The 18337-nt window shown below is 43.2% G+C and overlaps 1 protein-coding gene and 1 long non-coding RNA gene across 17 annotated transcripts; one reads left to right on the top strand and one right to left on the bottom strand.

The window, feature by feature from the left end:
* Window positions 1-609: 609 nt before the first annotated feature.
* LOC6546792 (paired amphipathic helix protein Sin3a) lies at window positions 610-18330 on the top strand. Of its 16 annotated transcripts, none has more exons than XM_026980463.1 (13): window positions 610-824; window positions 4696-5016; window positions 7628-8448; window positions 8517-9805; window positions 9874-11414; window positions 11729-12041; window positions 12103-12478; window positions 13027-13538; window positions 13602-13931; window positions 14051-14257; window positions 14316-14543; window positions 16597-17013; window positions 17085-18330. In XM_026980463.1, exons 3-13 carry the CDS (start codon window positions 7986-7988, stop codon window positions 17601-17603), a joined length of 6195 nt encoding a protein of 2064 aa, XP_026836264.1. In that variant the 5' UTR covers window positions 610-824; window positions 4696-5016; window positions 7628-7985; the 3' UTR covers window positions 17604-18330. The 16 variants fall into 16 exon arrangements, with proteins under 16 accessions (XP_026836264.1, XP_026836263.1, XP_026836262.1 ...); XM_026980462.1 differs by having other exon boundaries at window positions 4686-5016; XM_026980461.1 differs by lacking the exon at window positions 4696-5016 and adding an exon at window positions 1109-1225.
* LOC113564284 lies at window positions 2913-3451 on the bottom strand. The gene is made up of 2 exons (XR_003407873.1): window positions 3351-3451; window positions 2913-3252 (listed from the first exon to the last, which is right to left on the bottom strand). It is a non-coding gene; the product is annotated as an uncharacterized LOC113564284 (long non-coding RNA).
* Window positions 18331-18337: the final 7 nt, after the last annotated feature.

Here is an 18337-nt window from a genome sequence, read left to right as displayed (position 1 = left end):
TGCGTTGAAAACTTGACTAGCGGCAGCAGAGTTCCAAACCAAGTCGTTTTTAGAAACTTGTTTAAACCAAATCAATAATGCAATAAACCAAACTATAAGCAACTCAAAATGAAACAAAGGATATCCAATTTGCTTTTTTTGATTGGGCAACGCACCATACAAAATTACCGTTTTCAGTCCTTGCTCTAAAGAATGTTTGGAGTTTATTAAAAGTACATAGAAGGCAAGCCAATAGCAGCTGCTATTCAACAACGAAATTAAGGAGATAAGTTTCATTTTTGTTTGGATTTTATTTTGATATTTATTTTAATTTATTTCATTAACAAGCGTTTTGAAAATCATATGTTTGACACATTAAATCGCAGCTGAAAAAAAAAAACAACAGTCAAGATACTCTGTTATTATTTATTTTATTTATTTATTATGCTTTATTATCTATTAAAACCATATAATCTATCAAACACGTAAATATACATAAATGTTCAATTACAAAACTACAAAGCTTTAAACATTTACCTTTGTCAACTTATTTTGTTTTGACCGCATTTGTATCTGTCACCTATGTTGCGATGACGCGAAATCGAATAAAATGAAATGAAATCGAAATAAAATGCCAGCTCTAAAGACCACCCACGTCATATCGATATCGATTGCCCGATAGATGCCGCACACAAACCGAGTTGGGATTTCGTTGTAATTGCTGGTCATTTTTCACGGCTGTGCGACTAATTCATTTTAACAAGAGAGCCTAAATAAATAAGTGTTAAAGACCGGACGCAGCGCGCAGTAATTGAAATCATCTAGAAGAAATCGTCAAACAAAATGTAAATTCCTAGCGTGGGGTTGATCATAACGCATACATATGTATATGTATACGTGTGTGTGTTTCATTGTAATCTAAAGCACGAGTGAATTTACGTGCATTAAATTTAAACAAAAATTAATGAATATAGTTGGAGATATTGCAACAAAGGCAGTATTAAATCGATTTCGGGTGCATGTGCTTGTGTGCAGAGTGTTTGCATGTGTTTGTTGCGAATGTAAGAAGAAGTAGCCACTCACGCGCTACTCTCTTCCTTTCTCTCTCTCCAACCCCTCCCCCTATTAGCTCCACAAGCAGCTGAAAGTTGTAGCCGCAATACATTAAAAAATTTTAAGTCTGCTTGCTGGCAGTAGTAGGAAATAAAGAAGACTTAGAAACAAAAACATCAGTTATTAAAATCAGGTATGTATAGAAACATAAAAGTGCGCGCCCTTGTATGCATGTCGAGTGTATGTGTGTGTGTGAGTGAGTGGGTGCCCAGAATGCGTTCGTACCTAACCTCAATTTCCCCCAACTGATTACGCTAGGCGGCAGCCACAACTTCCACTTCCAGTGGGATTATTCATTTCAAAATAATGCTTTTGTTGTTTTTTCTCTTTAAAATATTCTCCTTTGGGGATAGAAGTTTGAATTTTGAAGCTGAATCTTCGATTAAAGTTTTGCAAATGTGAATGTTTATAGAAATCGGTCTTATCGCATTTTTGTATATGTACATAAAAAACAAGGTTCCGCCATCTGTTGGCACGTGTGCATGTGTGGCTGAACATATTTAAAAATCTTTGGATTGATAAAATAAATTTAAGAAAAAGACTGAAGAGCCTCAGGAAATAAATAAAAATAAGAAAAAAGATATTGAGAACAGCAACAACAATGACGCAGTCACGCACACTGCAAAGGCAATAAAAACAGCTATGTGTGTGGCTGTGTGAAAGAGGCAGAGCGCGTTTGCCGCGCTCACCTTTTGTTATTGTTGCGTTTATTCGCTCCAGAACTGCCAACTTGTTAGAATGTTGAAACCCTATGCTAGAACACAAAACCTTTCTTACCATTGTAAGTTCTTGTTTTGTTTTTATACAAAAATTCATTTTTTTAATGCTCACATACTTCAATGTAAATGACGAAATGGTTTGTAAAAAAGATACAGTAAAAAGTAATACAAAAAATTCATTTTAACAAATATTAAACTAACGCTTTAAACATCAGTTGGCAGCTCTGTGTACCCTTTTGCTGTTTGCGTATGTGTGACTGTGCACAAGGTGAGCGAGACAGAAGTTTCAGCCTTCAATTTGCGGGTTTACGTTGATTCTAATTAAATAATTCGTTGAAATCGGGCTCAGTGCTTCTGTGAGGTCTAATTGTAATCCACACACACACACACACACACGCAAATTCTCAGTGCTTTCCTCGTTTTCCTCAAATTTTCTTTGTGAAGCGCCTCAAGTTTCGAATGGGTTTTTAAGTCTGGTTTGGTTTTGGCTGTTTGAAAACTTGAAAAACAAGTTACTTCTGAACTCAAACTCCCCAGTTTTGGCAGTCTCTCCACACTTCTCTCGATCTTTCTCCCGAGAAAAAAATCACTTGCCGCGTCGCCAACCAATTGTTTGCAATTCGCAATTGTATTTTTGCCAAAGGCCAACGAACAAGTCTTGAACTTGATGGTCTGAACAAAGTTGAAGTGTATTAGACGTTGAACACTTTCACACATATTTAGTTGTAACTCGTCCATGGCTTTATATTATATTAATATATTAATAACACTAGTTCAGAGTCGAAGTGAATGTGTGCATATCATATTTAGCCATTTTGAAAGGTATAAGGTTGTAGTAAATAGCGATTTTAAAAGTTAAAGTATTACATTAAATCACTACAGTAAATCTTTGCAATGTACCTATTCCCAAATATATAATCATAAGCTTAAATTAAAAACTCATTTTTAATTACTTTTCATTTTTATACACATCAATGTTTTAAAAAACATTTTGCCTCAACGGCGCACTTGTATTATCCTTGACAAAAGAATAAGGTTCTCTAATACACAAACGGATTTATACAGTTTTGATTAGAATACATTTTAAAGATAAAAAGACAGTTTTAGTTTCATATTTACATTTTGTCTCAATATGTAAAGGGAATATATTTTACAGTAAAACTATCAAAAATAGTTATACCATTTTATATTGTGTCAAACTACAATTTATAGGACAGACGAACAATAAATTACAAAAGTTAATTTTCACAATAAACATCAGGTGATTCAAAAGAGAATAAAAAATATCTGATAATTTGCAGAACACGTACGAAAATAAAACTAATTGGTTTATATAAAAATGGATCCGAGTGACAGAAAGCACTTTACCACATTGCAGATATCACTTGATCAGCTTTGTATTCAGTGAATATTTCCTAGTGCCGCATTCCATGCTGTCGATCTGAAATTAGCACAGGGATAATTAGAACATGCTAGACCACCTGGCTTTATTATCAACAGAAAAAACATCAATAATACCCAATGGAAGGGCAAACAAACCTTCCTGCGGCGCCTGGAAGTCGGAGAGTTTGGTTTGTGCCATTTTTTTTGGTCCGGGGTCTTCGGTGCACCTCGGACATGCGCTGCACCCAGTAGTTAGTTGCATATGAACTTTGAACTTTCGAGCTGGAAAGTGGAAGGCGGATTTGCATTTCCTATCGCTGCAGGTGCCTCAGAAAGAGAGAGGCTCTCTCGTATCCGCCGCCCCCGCTGCATTTTTTTTCATTGCGCAATGAGCGAGACGAATCGATAACTGCAAGGTTTCCATGTTTTAGCAGCTCAACTTTTGCGCGTATACAGATTTTTTGCCTGTATTATTTTATTTTTTTTGAAGGAGCTGGCCGCCGAATTCGCTTCGATTCAAGATGCGAACATGTGTTTTTATGGTTCCGCCATTGTCATGGTGAGATGCACTTGCTTTTTTTTTTTGTCTTCATATCTTTTACTTCCTCTCTCCGCACGCACGCGTGTGTGTGTGAGTGTGCGGGCGAGCGAGGTGGTGGAGGAGTACATGAGTGTGTAAAATGTAGCCGTGGCAGAGTTGTAGCTCGCTAGTGGTCCGTTTGGTTTCTGATTTTCGGTTTCGTCAATTTCATTATGTACTGCAATAGTCAGCTAAAACGCTCTGCCGACGTCGCAATCCGCTGTATACTCGTTGCGCTTGTGTGGGTGCGCTGCTCTCAATGTCGCTCTCTTCGGCGCGAACAGGGTGTCTTACCCAGATACTCTGATCATCGCTGCAACCACATGGCTGGGTGACAACGGTACACCCTGTTTCTCAAACAACTTTTTTTCTCTCACCCCATCGTTGTTGTTAGTCCTCGCACTTACGTAAGCTTCAGGTATTTCGTTTCTTATCCAAATTCTAAGCGCCATTTTGCGACCATTTGCATGCGGTACTGCTCACAGTTAATAAAAATACCTGCTGATTGTGATTATTTACCAGTAGGTAATGGTATATAAACTATTATTTTTTAGCTGCCAGCTGCTGCAGTGTTTTCAATGCGCGCGACGGAGGATTTTAGTTGTTGCGCTGCTGAGTTGCCACCCTGTTTTAGCTGCAGTGGCAGTAGAATATGAATTCCAAAGCAACACTGCGCGCGCGCGCTCTCCCGCTCTCTGCTTCTGCCGCGAGCGCACAAGGTCCCGCTCTTCGCTTTACACTCTTGCTCGCTCTCTCTGCTGACTCCGACTGACTGGCCGTCGCGTTTCGCCGTTTTAATCGAAAATGTTTGCGGCGGCGTTAAGATGTACGAAAACGTTTTCTCGCCAAAAATTTGTGAATAGAATAGCAGTAGCAACCTACCGAGGAGAAAATGTCTTAAATTCGACCAGTGTGATCTAGTTAAAGAAGTGAGCCAAGTGCAAAGGGATCGAAACAAGCGCAAAACTTAAACTCAACTTGGGAACGGAGCTCCAGCTACTAAAAAAAAAAGAAAACGGTGAAAATTAAGATTTCGGTGTACAAGTGAGTGCGGAAATAGTAGTTGCAAGTGCAAAATACTGCGTAAAACGTGAAAGTTTCGAATAACACCACAAAACCAACGGCAGTTTTGTAGTAAATATACATACGCGCCCAGTACATATATACATACATTTCGAATATACATACACACACAGCCGAATATCAACCGACGAAGCTAACTGCTTATTGCTTATTGCTGATGTAAGTGTAATATATGCGGTGGGCGGTTGGGGGGGCATGGAAAGTGCAGAGTAGCATTATCCTTCAAGTGCACTTGGAGCGCGGATTCGGATTCAAACAATATTCTCGTTCGTGCCACTGAAAACTTGTGAAAAATACAACATTTTTAGGTTAGGTCAATTTCAATTGGTTTATATACACACGCACGCACAAACTCACACACACACACACGCAACAATGGCATAGCGAATACATATAGAAGGCGCACAGACAAAAAGTCGTCGACGGAGACGTGGTTGTTGTTTGTGTTGCTGCTGCTGCCTCTGCTGTTTCTGCTCTCGTCACACACACTTGAACGAGGGTGGAGAGGAGAGCCACACACATACATACGCTTTGAACCATTGCTTTTGGTTCGCTTGTGAACTGACTGTATTTTTTCAACGTAGTGTCGTTTTATTTTCGTTCGTTGATTCGTTCTTTGCTCAGTTCGTGCGCTTATCTCGACTTTTGCTTTGATGCGCCATTCGCATGTACTGGCGAGAGCAGCCAAGTGTAGTGTGAGTGTGCATTTAAATGGCTCCCCAATGAGAGCATCATTTTGTGGCCCTCTTTATGTTCACATCTTCATTCTGCTCCTCTACTTCTTGCTCCCCATCCCATCCGTCATTTGTTGTTCTTGCTCCGCCTGTTTTTTTTTCATTCGGTTTTGAATTTACACAAAACGTTTGAAGTGCTTCTTCATGCTGAAATAGTATATATGTATGTGAATATATTGTACATATTTCTCTACACATCCATATGTTTTATTTGCAAAATTTATTAATAGCGCAGCGCCACACTGCGGTTGTGTTAGTGTTTTAGAGTGAGAAAGAAATACAAAAAACTAAATATTAAATCGCGATGATTCCGATTCGTATTGCAGTTGTTCAAAAACCGAGTGCTAGTAGTCTACAATTTTTTGCATATTTTCCGCTGGCTGCCTTTGTGCTGCGTATTCTGCTGTGCTGTTTATACACATAACAAAACAGATAAGATAACATTATACGTGTGCACGTAATAGAGCGGGCTAAACCAAAAAAAAAAAAAAAATGGAGGGAAAATTTGCCCACATGTCTCCCGAAAGCACACACACGCACACAACGCCCCAATTTGGAGCCTCTCTCGTCAAACACGCACATACACAAGCAATCGGGCAAATGTGTTTGGTATGCACTAATGGCGGATCCAAAAAATACAATAACAAGAAAGGCTGTTGGGAGAGCTGAAAAGAGCGAACTTGTTTTACCTTCTTTTATTAAAGGATAGTTGGTGGTGGCAGAGACAGGAGAGAGCAAGAGGGCTGAAGCTTTTGTGCGGCTGTACTGAGCTCCAATATTTGTTTACAAATGCTAAAGGGGGGCAGCTGTTGGTTCGATAGGGTGTTTCAATTAGTTGGAGCGGGATGATCCTCTAGGCGGTTTCCATTCACCTAATATTTGCTCTCTTTGGTCTGCGCAGCGTTGTGCTCTCTATTTCTGTCACTCACTCTCTCTCCCGAATGCCCGCCAAATGCTTGCTGTGTCCGTGTATGTGTGTGTGTTTGGCCCCAAACGGGTGAAATACGTTTTTGAAAAAAAAATCAGCCATATACTGCGCCTCAACAACAAATGCGGCTCTCTCCGATTCTCTCTGTGGCTGCACCACCACCACCGTATTAGCACCACCACCTTTGCATTGTTGCGTTTGCTGCTGCTGCTACCTCTGACTCTTCTTATTCTTGTAAGTTGTAGATACAGAATATGTACCAGCAGTACTGACACAACAACCCGCCCGCCCCCTTGGCGGTATCGATATATAAATATGTTCTATGTGTGCGTCTGAATTCTATGCAAGCCGATGTCGTGCATGGGGCATTTGGCACCTTCCACATCCACAGATACTGAAATTTATACACATACACACACTTGAAGGTGTACACACAAAGCTCGCTTAGGAAGTTTTTACTGTACCACTGAAAGCAATAACAAAGCGCGCGCCCAATTCCGGTTGCACGTACACACACTACAGTGAACTATGCGCTCCTCTTTTAGCCTTGCACTCTCCTCCAAGATATAACTTCCACTCCACGATCTCGGTCCCGTCTAAATGTACCATTCTCTGGTCGATGTTCTTGTTATTGCTCACCGCTCCACCGTTTCATTTCATTCCTATTGTCCCCCATCTCACTCTCCTCCCCCGAATCCAGAACCCCCCAATACAGAGACATATACTCTTTAGTTTTTGTGATACGACTAAAAGAAGAATTTCCCCGTGGCTCTTTATTTCACCTTTTTTCCCTCTTGTTGGAATGTGCAATCTTTTCAAACCTGTGACGATATAGACCGAATTGATCAATCAGCTGTGCTATATTAGCGAACCTGTTTTGGGAAAAGAAGCAAAATTCGGGATCTGGTATATAAAAAAGTATATTTAGAAGAATAAATGTCCAAACAAAAATGCCTTTCCTATTTTCAATGTAATGCAAAATTACCAAAACCTGTCGGAGGGAACAAATACTAGTATTTTATATGGTCTTTAACCTATTTTTTTGGGGTTTTTTCATACATTTATTGCCGCCACTGTTTTATGACCGTTTCCCTTTTCTTACTTGCAGTGATATTCAGAAAGAACTCCAAAAGCTACGTGGCAGAGGCGAATCACCGGCGCAGCAGCACCAGCAGCAGATAACCAGCAGTCAGTCCAATTTCTCTACCCTAAAATTCGAGCGCATTTGCCGCTTGCGGGGCGACCAAATGCATAGACAACATATGTCGCATCCACGAGCAGTCCAAGACCAAGAGTTGCGACCCCGACCGTTTGTTGCATATTACATACGCTCATAGAGGGCGGCCACTCACCTAGAGTAGCCAGAGTCCTTGCACTTGGGCAGGGATCCAGCGAGGAAAAAAGTGCTCAGAAAGCAGCAGCAGCACAGGATTATACGCTCCGCCGAGAACAGAGCAACAAAAAAGATGATGAAACGCACCCGCGTAGACGAGGTGCAATTTGGCACACGACCCGGTCCTCCGACATCCGGTGGTGTGGGTGTTGGTGTCGTCGGCGTAGCTGGAGGAGGTCCAACATCCGGCGGTGGCACTGCTACTGTGGGCGTCAATACGACGGGCGTTACCATTGGTACCGTTGTGCCCAGTGCTCATAACGCCACCATCAGCGGCATCGGTTCCATGCCCATTCCATGCCATCGCATCCTTACTCCACAGCATGGAGGAGCACAGACCATTGCCTATTTGCCGTCCACAACGCCGACGGCTACGAATTTGAAGACCACAAGCTCGATTGTGGATAGCACTACAGCTGGAGGACCGGTTGGAGCAGGAGCCCAGGTTGCCGTAGGAGTAGGCTCTGCAGCCGGCGGAGGAGGGGTGGTGGTCTCCACAGGGAGCACGGGAACGCAAACATTACAGTATACAACATGTAAGTAACCTATTTCAAACTCTGAAGCAATGTGTTTCACATTCTAATGCAATTTTTTGATCCTATAGCTTATAGTGTGGCTGCGATACAGGCTGGTGGAACTCTTAAGGCCAACACAGCGGATGGATCCAACACAGTACAGATTCATGTGACAGGAGGAGGGGCTGTGACGAACACTCCTGCCAGTGCACAGACTGTATCCAGCAGCTCACAAACGGGCACAATCCGTCAGCGTACAATCAGCGGCACCCAGACGGTGGCCACTGCCGTGGGCAATCTAGCCACGATGTCTCAGCAGCAGCCAGTTCAACAGTCATCTTTGGGCACGGCACAAACTCCTCCATCGTCCGTGGTTGCCAACAGTATCCCAGTGGGTGGAACCACACCACCACAAGGACAATCGGGAAATGCCACGCCACGCTTAAAAGTGGAGGATGCTTTGAGCTACTTGGACCAAGTAAAGTACCAGTATGCGGACCAGCCGCAAATCTACAACAACTTTCTCGACATCATGAAAGAATTCAAGTCGCATTGCATCGACACACCCGGAGTGATTGAGCGAGTCTCCACACTCTTCAAGGGGCACACTGAGCTGATCTACGGCTTCAACATGTTCCTGCCTCCAGGTTATAAGATCGAAATTCATTCGGATGCTCTCGGCTGTTCGGTGCCAGTGGTTTCAATGCCCTCACCACCGGGAGCGCCTACGAGCACAGGAACGGTGCACATGCTCACTGGAAATAGTTCGATGTCAGGTGTCGGACATATCGCCATCAAGACAACAAATGCTGCATCTTTGACACCGGCAACAGGGGCTGGAGCAGCGGCTGCAGCAGCAGCTGTGGCTCAGATTCAATCCGCTGGAGCTGTCAATCTTATGACCCACGGCGGAGCCTCGCTTACCCAGACCACTATTCATGCCTTGCAGCAGCCGACGCCTCCTCAATCACAATCTCCAGGCGGTGGTCATGTCCACGTGAGTGTAACAAACTCTCCGGCGACAAATGCTGTAGTGTCCGGTCAACAACCAGGCATTTCCGTATCAACGCATAATGTACCGCAGAATTACTCGAGAGATCGAGAAAGGGCCACTATAACACCTACGGGGCAAGTGGCTGGAGCAGCGGCAAACGTGAATGCGTCAGCTAGTATAGTCGTCGGTGGACCTCCAACGCCCAATTCTCTAAGTGAGCTTAGTCCTCATGGAGGAGCAGGAGGTGGGCCAGGTGCGGGAGCGGCGCATCACAATCTGCATCACATCCAGCAGGCGCATCAGTCGATTTTGCTTGGGGAGACGGGACAGCAGAATCAGCCGGTGGAGTTCAATCACGCCATAACCTATGTAAACAAGATTAAGGTAATGTCAGCTCAGCATTTTAAAACCTTGTAGGTTACTTATAATCATTTTATCTCTCTTACGAACAGAATCGTTTCCAAAACCAACCGGCCAAGTACAAGAAATTCCTCGAAATTCTGCACGCCTATCAAAAGGAGCAGAAAGTGATGAAGGAGGGCAGCCTAAACCAGGGTAAAATGCTCACCGAACAGGAGGTGTACACTCAGGTGGCAAAGCTTTTTGGCCAGGATGAGGATTTGCTTAGAGAGTTTGGCCAGTTCCTTCCTGACGCCACCAACCATCAGTCCGGGCAGTACATGTCCAAGTCAGCGTCAGTGCACAATGATCATGGCAAGCGTCCCACGGCTACTTTGAGCGGTGGCGCCCATATAACCATGTCGTCTGCATCGCCAGCGCCAAGTGGATCCCCTCTGCATTTGGGTGCAACGACTCTTCCGCAGATCGACAACAGTGCGCATGCAGCGGCCATAGGTAACCTCTCGGCGGTGAACACCAGTGTCAGCATTAAGACGTACAATAATAATCAGCAACAGCAGAATCATGTGATCGGTTCAGGCCTAAATGCGACGAGAAACGATGTCCTCTTTGAGAAGGATTATCACGCGGGTCTGCAGCAACAAGCGCATCAGCGAGGAGCTGGAGTTGGGGGCCATCATCATTTGGCCGGAACTGCAGCGGGCGCCAATATCGGACGGCCGGGAGTGGGAGCCAGCGTGATGGTGGCGTACGATAAGGAGCATCGAAATAATCATCATGTGCAAAAGTACGTTGGCCACGCGCAAAACCAGAATCTAACGCATGGCCATAACGCAAAAAAATCGCCTAGTTATAGCATCCCTTCGGTGATTGGTTCCATGCAGCACATTTCGGACAATTCCCTCGATCGCAGTTCGCCGGGAATTACTTACGCCACGCCACCATTGCCCTCTGGTCACCATGGACAGCATAACTCTGGTTCAGCTTCGAGGAGGCCGGGTGATGACAATTTAGTCGGACACTATGCTAGTGGAGCACCGCCTGCTAAGCGACCGAAGCCTTATTGCCGTGATGTGAGCTTTTCCGAAGCATCGAGCAAGTGCACCATCTCGGACGCTGCGTTCTTTGACAAGGTGCGCAAGGCGTTGAGAAGTCCAGAGGTCTACGACAACTTCCTGCGATGCCTGGCTCTTTTTAACCAGGAAATTGTCTCCAAAACGGAACTTCTTGGTCTGGTATCTCCGTTCTTGATGAAGTTCCCCGACCTGCTAAGATGGTTTACCGACTTTCTGGGACCGCCCTCTGGTCAACCGGCTGGAGGATTGATTGATGGCATGCCCCTAGCCGCCACGCAACGCCAGGGAGGTGGAAGCAGTAATAGTTCCCATGATCGAGGCAGCAGTCACCAGAGTGCCGCCGAGTATGTCCAGGATGTGGATCTGTCTTCGTGTAAGCGGCTAGGTGCATCTTATTGCGCTTTGCCGCAGTCTACAGTACCCAAGAAGTGCAGCGGACGAACGGCTCTTTGCCGGGAAGTGCTTAACGACAAATGGGTATCTTTCCCGACGTGGGCCAGCGAGGATTCCACTTTTGTTACATCGCGGAAAACTCAGTTCGAAGAGACAATTTACAGGTAAGATATATTTATTTAACCTTTATACCTAAAATAAGTCATCGATACTACTTCATTGGTACTTTTATTTCACTTCCGTTTTCATTTGAGTTTGATATCTGCCTTCGAAATATCAAAAAAATGTTTTTAAAACAAAAAAAAAAATATATATAAATTCTTCATTTATTATTAAAGGATAGATTTAGTTCCATCTATTTTGCTTGACCGCATCTATATTTTACTCTCAACTTACACATCTATCGTTTGTTTTGGATCTTCTGTTTCTTTGGCTTTCGTTTATTTCAATTAACCAATGCGCACGCTCTAAACAAAAGGAATATTCACAGAACGGAGGACGAGCGATTCGAGCTGGACCTGGTCATCGAGGTTAACAGTGCTACGATTCGTGTGCTGGAGAACGTACAGAAGAAAATGTCACGAATGTCCACCGAGGAATTGAGCAAATTCCATCTGGACGATCATTTGGGCGGCACATCCCAAACGATACACCAGCGGGCCATTCATCGCATCTACGGCGACAAGTCGGGAGAGATAATCCAGGGAATGAAGAAAAATCCGTTTGTGGCGGTGCCTATTGTACTGAAGCGACTGAAAGTTAAGGAGGAGGAGTGGCGAGAAGCGCAAAAGGTAAGTGAACTCTCTCATTGCTTTACATTTATGTAAATTAAATGAACACTTCTTTTCACAGACCTTCAATAAGCAATGGCGGGAACAGAACGAGAAGTACTACCTCAAGTCTCTCGATCACCAAGCCATCAACTTTAAGCCCAACGACATGAAAGCCCTGCGCTCAAAGAGTCTGTTTAACGAAATCGAGACGCTGTACGATGAGCGGCACGACCAAGATGACGATGCCATGGAACCCTTTGGGCCTCATCTGGTGCTGCCGTACAAGGACAAAACCATTCTGGACGATGCAGCCAACCTGCTGATTCATCATGTTAAGCGGCAGACTGGCATCCAGAAGCAGGAGAAGCAGAAGATTAAACAGATCATTCGACAATTTGTGCCTGACCTTTTCTTTGCACCACGACAGCCACTAAGCGACGACGAGCGCGATGACGGTAAGTTATCTTGGCCAAATTAAATTTAAACTTCCGAATTTCACTTTCAATAAACCTCCAACCAATTCATTATTTTTGTTGCGCTAGCACTATACATTTAATTTAATAGATTTTATAACTAACAAGTATTTCTTCATCATCGTTACTCATACTAACATTATTTATATTAATTTTTTTTTTATTAAGGAGTATTGCTTTATGAATTTGAAACGTTGATTAGTCATGTAAAAACTCAACTTTTCGATAGAAATTTGCTTGACTAATTTTCTTTCAATTTATAATGTTTCTCTTTAATAACTTTTGCCCGATTGTATATTTTAACATAGTGAATGTTTTTTGTTTCTTTTTCTTCTTTATTTTTTTTTTTTTGCAATTAATAACAAAACCAAAATAAACAAATAAAAAACAAAATTTTGTAACGTAACCAAAATGCAATTAAATAAAACACAACCAAAACTGGACTGCAATGCACCAACACCCACACACTGACCCTTGAACTGCATCGAATATGCGAACATATGTGTTGTGCACACCGTTTCTCTATATAGCCTTTCCATTTTTGGTAGATGACAATACAAAAATGGACGTGGACTCGCCACTGGGTCGCACGGAGTCTTCGACTCGAAATGCCAAGAGTACGCCCAGTGAAAGTGCCTCTCCGGCGCGTAGCAATGCAAGCAGTAGCAGCGGAACACCGGCGGGGATTAAGAAAGAGACTGATGACTCAAAAGCGACGACTGGATCTTCTGCACCAGCGTCCACAGCAACGCCATCTTCAGCGACGCCTGTGGACGATGCAACGCCATCAACATCATCAGCAGCGGCGGCAGCGGCATCGTCATCGTCATCAACAGTATCAGGATCCGAAGGCAAGCCAAAAGATGACCTTTCGTCGCATAAAGAAGAAGGAGCTAGTAGCATCACTTCTGGAGTTGGCTCGAGCCCCAGGCAAGCCCAAGACTCTGCAGGAGCAGGCGTCGATGTGGAAATCAAACTGGAACATCCTGCGGACTTTTCCAATCCTAAGCTCCTACCACCGCACGCACACGGCCAACACGAAGTACGTTAAACAAGGCTTTTCAATAGAATATGTATTTATATATGGTTTTGTTTTTATAAACAGGACGAGTCGTACACGTTGTTCTTCGCTAACAACAACTGGTATTTATTCCTGCGGCTACATGCGATACTTTGCGACCGTCTGCATGTTATGTATGAACGAGCGCGCTTGCTGGCCATCGAGGAGGAGCGCTGTAGGGTGAATCGAAGGGAGAGCACAGCCACCGCGCTGCGGCTAAAGCCCAAGCCGGAGATTCAAGTTGAAGACTACTACCCGACCTTCCTTGATATGCTCAAAAACGTCCTAGACGGCAACATGGACTCGAATACGTTCGAGGACACGATGCGAGAAATGTTTGGCATTTATGCGTACATCTCTTTCACGCTGGATAAGGTGAGTGTTTAAATTTGATTTAAATCAGTAGAACGGATTGATGGATCAAAAGCACTATATCTATATAGATAGAAATAATAAATACAGAATAATAATTCCCCTCATTTGTTCATCTTCAGGTTGTCTCGAATGCTGTTCGCCAGCTGCAATATTGTGTTACAGAACGAGCAGCACTGGATTGTGTGGAGTTGTTTGCAACGGAGCAAAGGCGGGGCTGCACCGGCGGATTCTGTCGGGATGCTCACAAGACATTTGACAAGGAGATGTCGTATCAGCGGAAGGCGGAGAGCATTCTCAACGACGAAAATTGCTTCAAAGTGTACATTGTAAGCTCTACAGAGTAGTAACATCAAAGAAATTAACTAACAAAAACTGCATTTACAGTACAAAATTGATTGCCGTGTAACCATAGAGCTGCTTGATTCGGAACCCGAGGAAGTCGATAAGCCGGCTGCGTTGAAGGCCCAGAAGTTCAGCAAGTATGTGGAGCGGTTGGCGAATCCTGCGCTCGGCGGTGGTGCGAATACTGCAGGCTCAAATTCTGCGCTCGGTAATGACAACGTTGTAGAGGCGTCCGATATCAAGACGGAGGAGGACGAAGATACTGCCGAGGTAAGTGTGCTAAGGCAGCGATGAGAAGCTCCGGAGCCGGAGCAGCTATGTGTGGTGTGTGCTTGAAGAGTGGTTAACCATGTTGTTTGTGTATTTCGTTGTTCATTTCGATTATGTTTACGTTTTTGATTCCCTGTTCTACTCATGATTTGTGTTTTCGGTACTTCCACTGTACATACAAACCTGTCACTTGATTTAGACGATGGACAAGACATCCCACACATCCTACCGTTCTGTATTCTGTATATATAAATATATATATATCTCAGATTTCTCGGTTATCTATCTGTTGTTCCCTATCAACTTTTGCCGCTGCACTTTCTATTATTTATCTCCCTTTCGTTTCGCCAGCTGTAACTTTATTTCCATTATTGTATCTTTTCGTTTTGGTATCATTTATCAACATGCCGCCAACTTATTAATCGCCCACATTTCGTATGCATACAAAAGAATACGCTGCTGCATACGAGCAAAAAATCAAAAGGACAAGAAAATATTCACTAATTAATGCTTTTTTGCATTCTTTTCTCTCATTTTTTCCAATTTATTTTTTCGTACCAGGTCAATACCAAGGCTTGAAATAACATAGTTTTGATAATTTCATTGAATAAGAAGAAGAAAAAGTCATATTGCAAAATGAAATAGTAATAAATGAATTTGTTTTTTGATTACCAAAACCGGAATAAGAGAAATTGAAACACCATACCTTTTCACCCACCACCACCACCACTACCACGCTCAACACCCACCACCGCCACCCACTCACACACATATATGTAATGCATTATTTGCTCAGAGACACCAAACAATAACCTGCAATAACCAACGAAGAAACAGAACCCAAAGTACACACTTTAATTAAATGTAGTATTCCACCCACAAACATGCATAAGAACAGACATTATGTAAAATAGTAGATGATGATAACAATAACGTAGGCACGCGCTTGTTGCATTCCCTTCTGATTTCGTTATGCCTTGAGTTACCCAAGAGTTATCTATAGCGATAGAGAGTTTAATATACAAAATATCGGGTGATCGAAGAAGTGATCCGGCACCTACGATGTGATGATGTGAGGGTGAAGATGAAGATGAAGCAAGCAAAGATATGGTAATGGTGTGGTTGGGGTGTGGTGTGTGTGAGTGGTGCTTCTGATGATAATCAAATTATTGCGTTTAACTATAGGCCTAAATTACACCTGACACAAATGTATATATTAATTAACGTGTTTTAACTGTACATAACGTAATGCTAATGGTAATCGGTCAATGTATGTATTATTATGTGTAAAACGTTTAGTAGCTAATTTTGTAAAGGATGCAGCCAAATGTCTTTTAAATTCGGTAAACATTTTTATATCTAGGCATAAGAACACACACACTCCACACACTCAATAATTGTAAATTAAATAGCACACACAATCACAACTGTGGACATTACTGGAGAGTGAAATTGAGAAATATATCTGGAGCAGCCCATTATTAAAAAGACATGTTCAAAGTTATTAAAACAGAGGGATGGGCTTTGAGTTGAGGGGTTGGGGTTTTCCTTTTTTCCGGGTTAGAGCCACAATCGAACTCAGTAATTGCCACACAAACTTAAGTTTAAGCAAGGTAAGTCATCATCGCATTGTGCAACTCTTTGTTTCACTTAGATTAAGCTTAGTATTTGTTTTTGTTCTTGATGGTACTGGTAGTTGTGATTGATTTCGTTGCGTTCCGACTTTTATTCTGTATTTTGTGGACTTTCGTTTGCGTTTGTCCCCTTGTGCGTGTGAGTCTATGTCTTCGGCTTTGTGTTTGTTGGCCTGGTACCTCCATCCTCTTGGGTTCTTTATATCTTTATTATTCCCTTAATATAATTATTTAACTGTTCCGTAAATGCTACAATACACAGCCCACACATCTCAGCATTCCCAGCTTTAAGTATTCTCGTAAATTCTGTGAGCATGTTGAATTGCCGCCGTGTTTCAAGTGCTCTTGGCTGCATTGCCGCCGGCAATTGTCGCAATTACTCACAATAAAGACTAACTTTTGCATTGCTCTCATTTCAGTTGCGCCACAGAGGAGGTGGAATCGGCGGTGGAGGAGCCCGCAAGGCACGCTTTTTGCTGCGCAACAAGCGGAGATCGAAGTTGCTCGAGGAGCAAGTGCGTCAGTTGTTTGAAAATAAGCGGACTCGCAGTGAACTGCATGGTGCAGCGGCTGCAGTTGAATCCATCCCCGTCGATAATATCATTTCAAGCAGCAGCACCTCGGGCGCTGGCAGTAACAATAATAATAATAATAACAACAATAGCTGGAGCGGCAAACGTCTGGAGAGGCTGGGCGCCCCACAGGTGGGCCTGGCCGAGCAATACGCCTTCAACGATCGCGACGAGATTAGCACAAATTCCAGCAACGGGCGATGTTTTGTGACCAGCAAGTATCTCAAGCTACTTAAGTACGATGCGGTGCGTCGTGCCAAGAAGGTGAGTGTTCTCGTTTTGACTTGGCATTTAGAAAAAAAAACAGCTTTACTAATTTCTTTATTCGTTTGCAGAATCATTGCCGCGTAACTCAGGCGAAATACGCCCACTTCCAAACGTACGTTAACAAGTGGATACAGCAAAATGTCAGCGACCAACTGCAGCAGAATTGCGTCGACTGGCTGCTGGGCAAGACGGCAGACCAAATCAATGCCAGCGGCTGGGGATCCGCCAGCAAAACCAAGACGGTACAGCAGAAGGATACTTCGAAGACACCGTATCGCATCTACAACAGATACAGAGTGGTGCAGAGTGCAGTAAGCGGTTTGATGAGTGGCACTGCTCCAACACCAGATGGGTCTGTTCAAGCGGTCAACTCCGCGCCACCAGGCTCAAATTCAACGGCGAATAATGTGCAGGGTTCGGCGGCAGTAACCTCGACCTCCCACTCGATGTGCAACAGTAGCATTTTGTCCGCGGATTCGACCACCAATACTAATGCGTCACCACAGCAGCAGCATTGCAATAGTGCAGCATCTGCTACAACACCGAATGCAGAGGCACTGCAGCAGGTGCGACCCATGGAGAGCTAACCGGCATGAACGGCAGCAACAACAACAGTGGTCGCTGCATGGCCAGATTCATTCATATGACGACAAAGAGAAGATGTGGGATGAATTGCCTGCATGGAATGAAATAGTTTTTTAAATGTGATACCAGTTCCTCGACGCGGTCATCGAGATTGCAGCTATACCAACCCGCGATCGACTGTTAAATGTCCGGCATGGCATTGGGCTCTGGAAATTGATTGATGAACGAAGGAAAGCTCTTTTTCATTTTGTACAAAAAGTCATTTAATCTTAGGCGAAAGTGCTCCTAAATAAGAATTTTGTAATCTTACGTTGCATAAATTTTAGAATTAATTTTACCACGGCAGCGTCCTGTTTTATTGATGCGCTTTTAGAATTAAGAACTAAAGTCTATAAGTCTAGAGCCACATACACCTTAAACACAATCGCAAGACCACAATTAAAGTCACGGATATTTTTAAAGATTTTGCACTAGAAACCGATCGAGACAGTTGTGCTAGTAACTAGGAATCAGAACACGTCTGTTTAGTGTTTTAAGATTTTATAATACCAAGCTCTTTTACTTGATCATAAATGTAACGTATTTTTAATACAAATCAAACAAAACACCCACATACAAACCTTGTACAATTCCTTGTGAATACTATTGATTATATTTTCCGTGTTTAAGGTTATTAAGTTAAGTTGTAAAAACGTATTGCGCAGATTAAAAAAGTTTATCAAAAGTGAATGGAATT

This window comes from Drosophila erecta, unplaced genomic scaffold, assembly GCF_003286155.1.
Source record: "Drosophila erecta strain 14021-0224.00,06,07 unplaced genomic scaffold, DereRS2 tig00000092-arrow-pilon, whole genome shotgun sequence".
NCBI lineage: Eukaryota > Metazoa > Arthropoda > Insecta > Diptera > Drosophilidae > Drosophila > Drosophila erecta.
The sequence above is the reverse complement of the archived record's forward strand: the minus strand, read 5'-3'. Positions and strand labels throughout refer to the sequence as shown.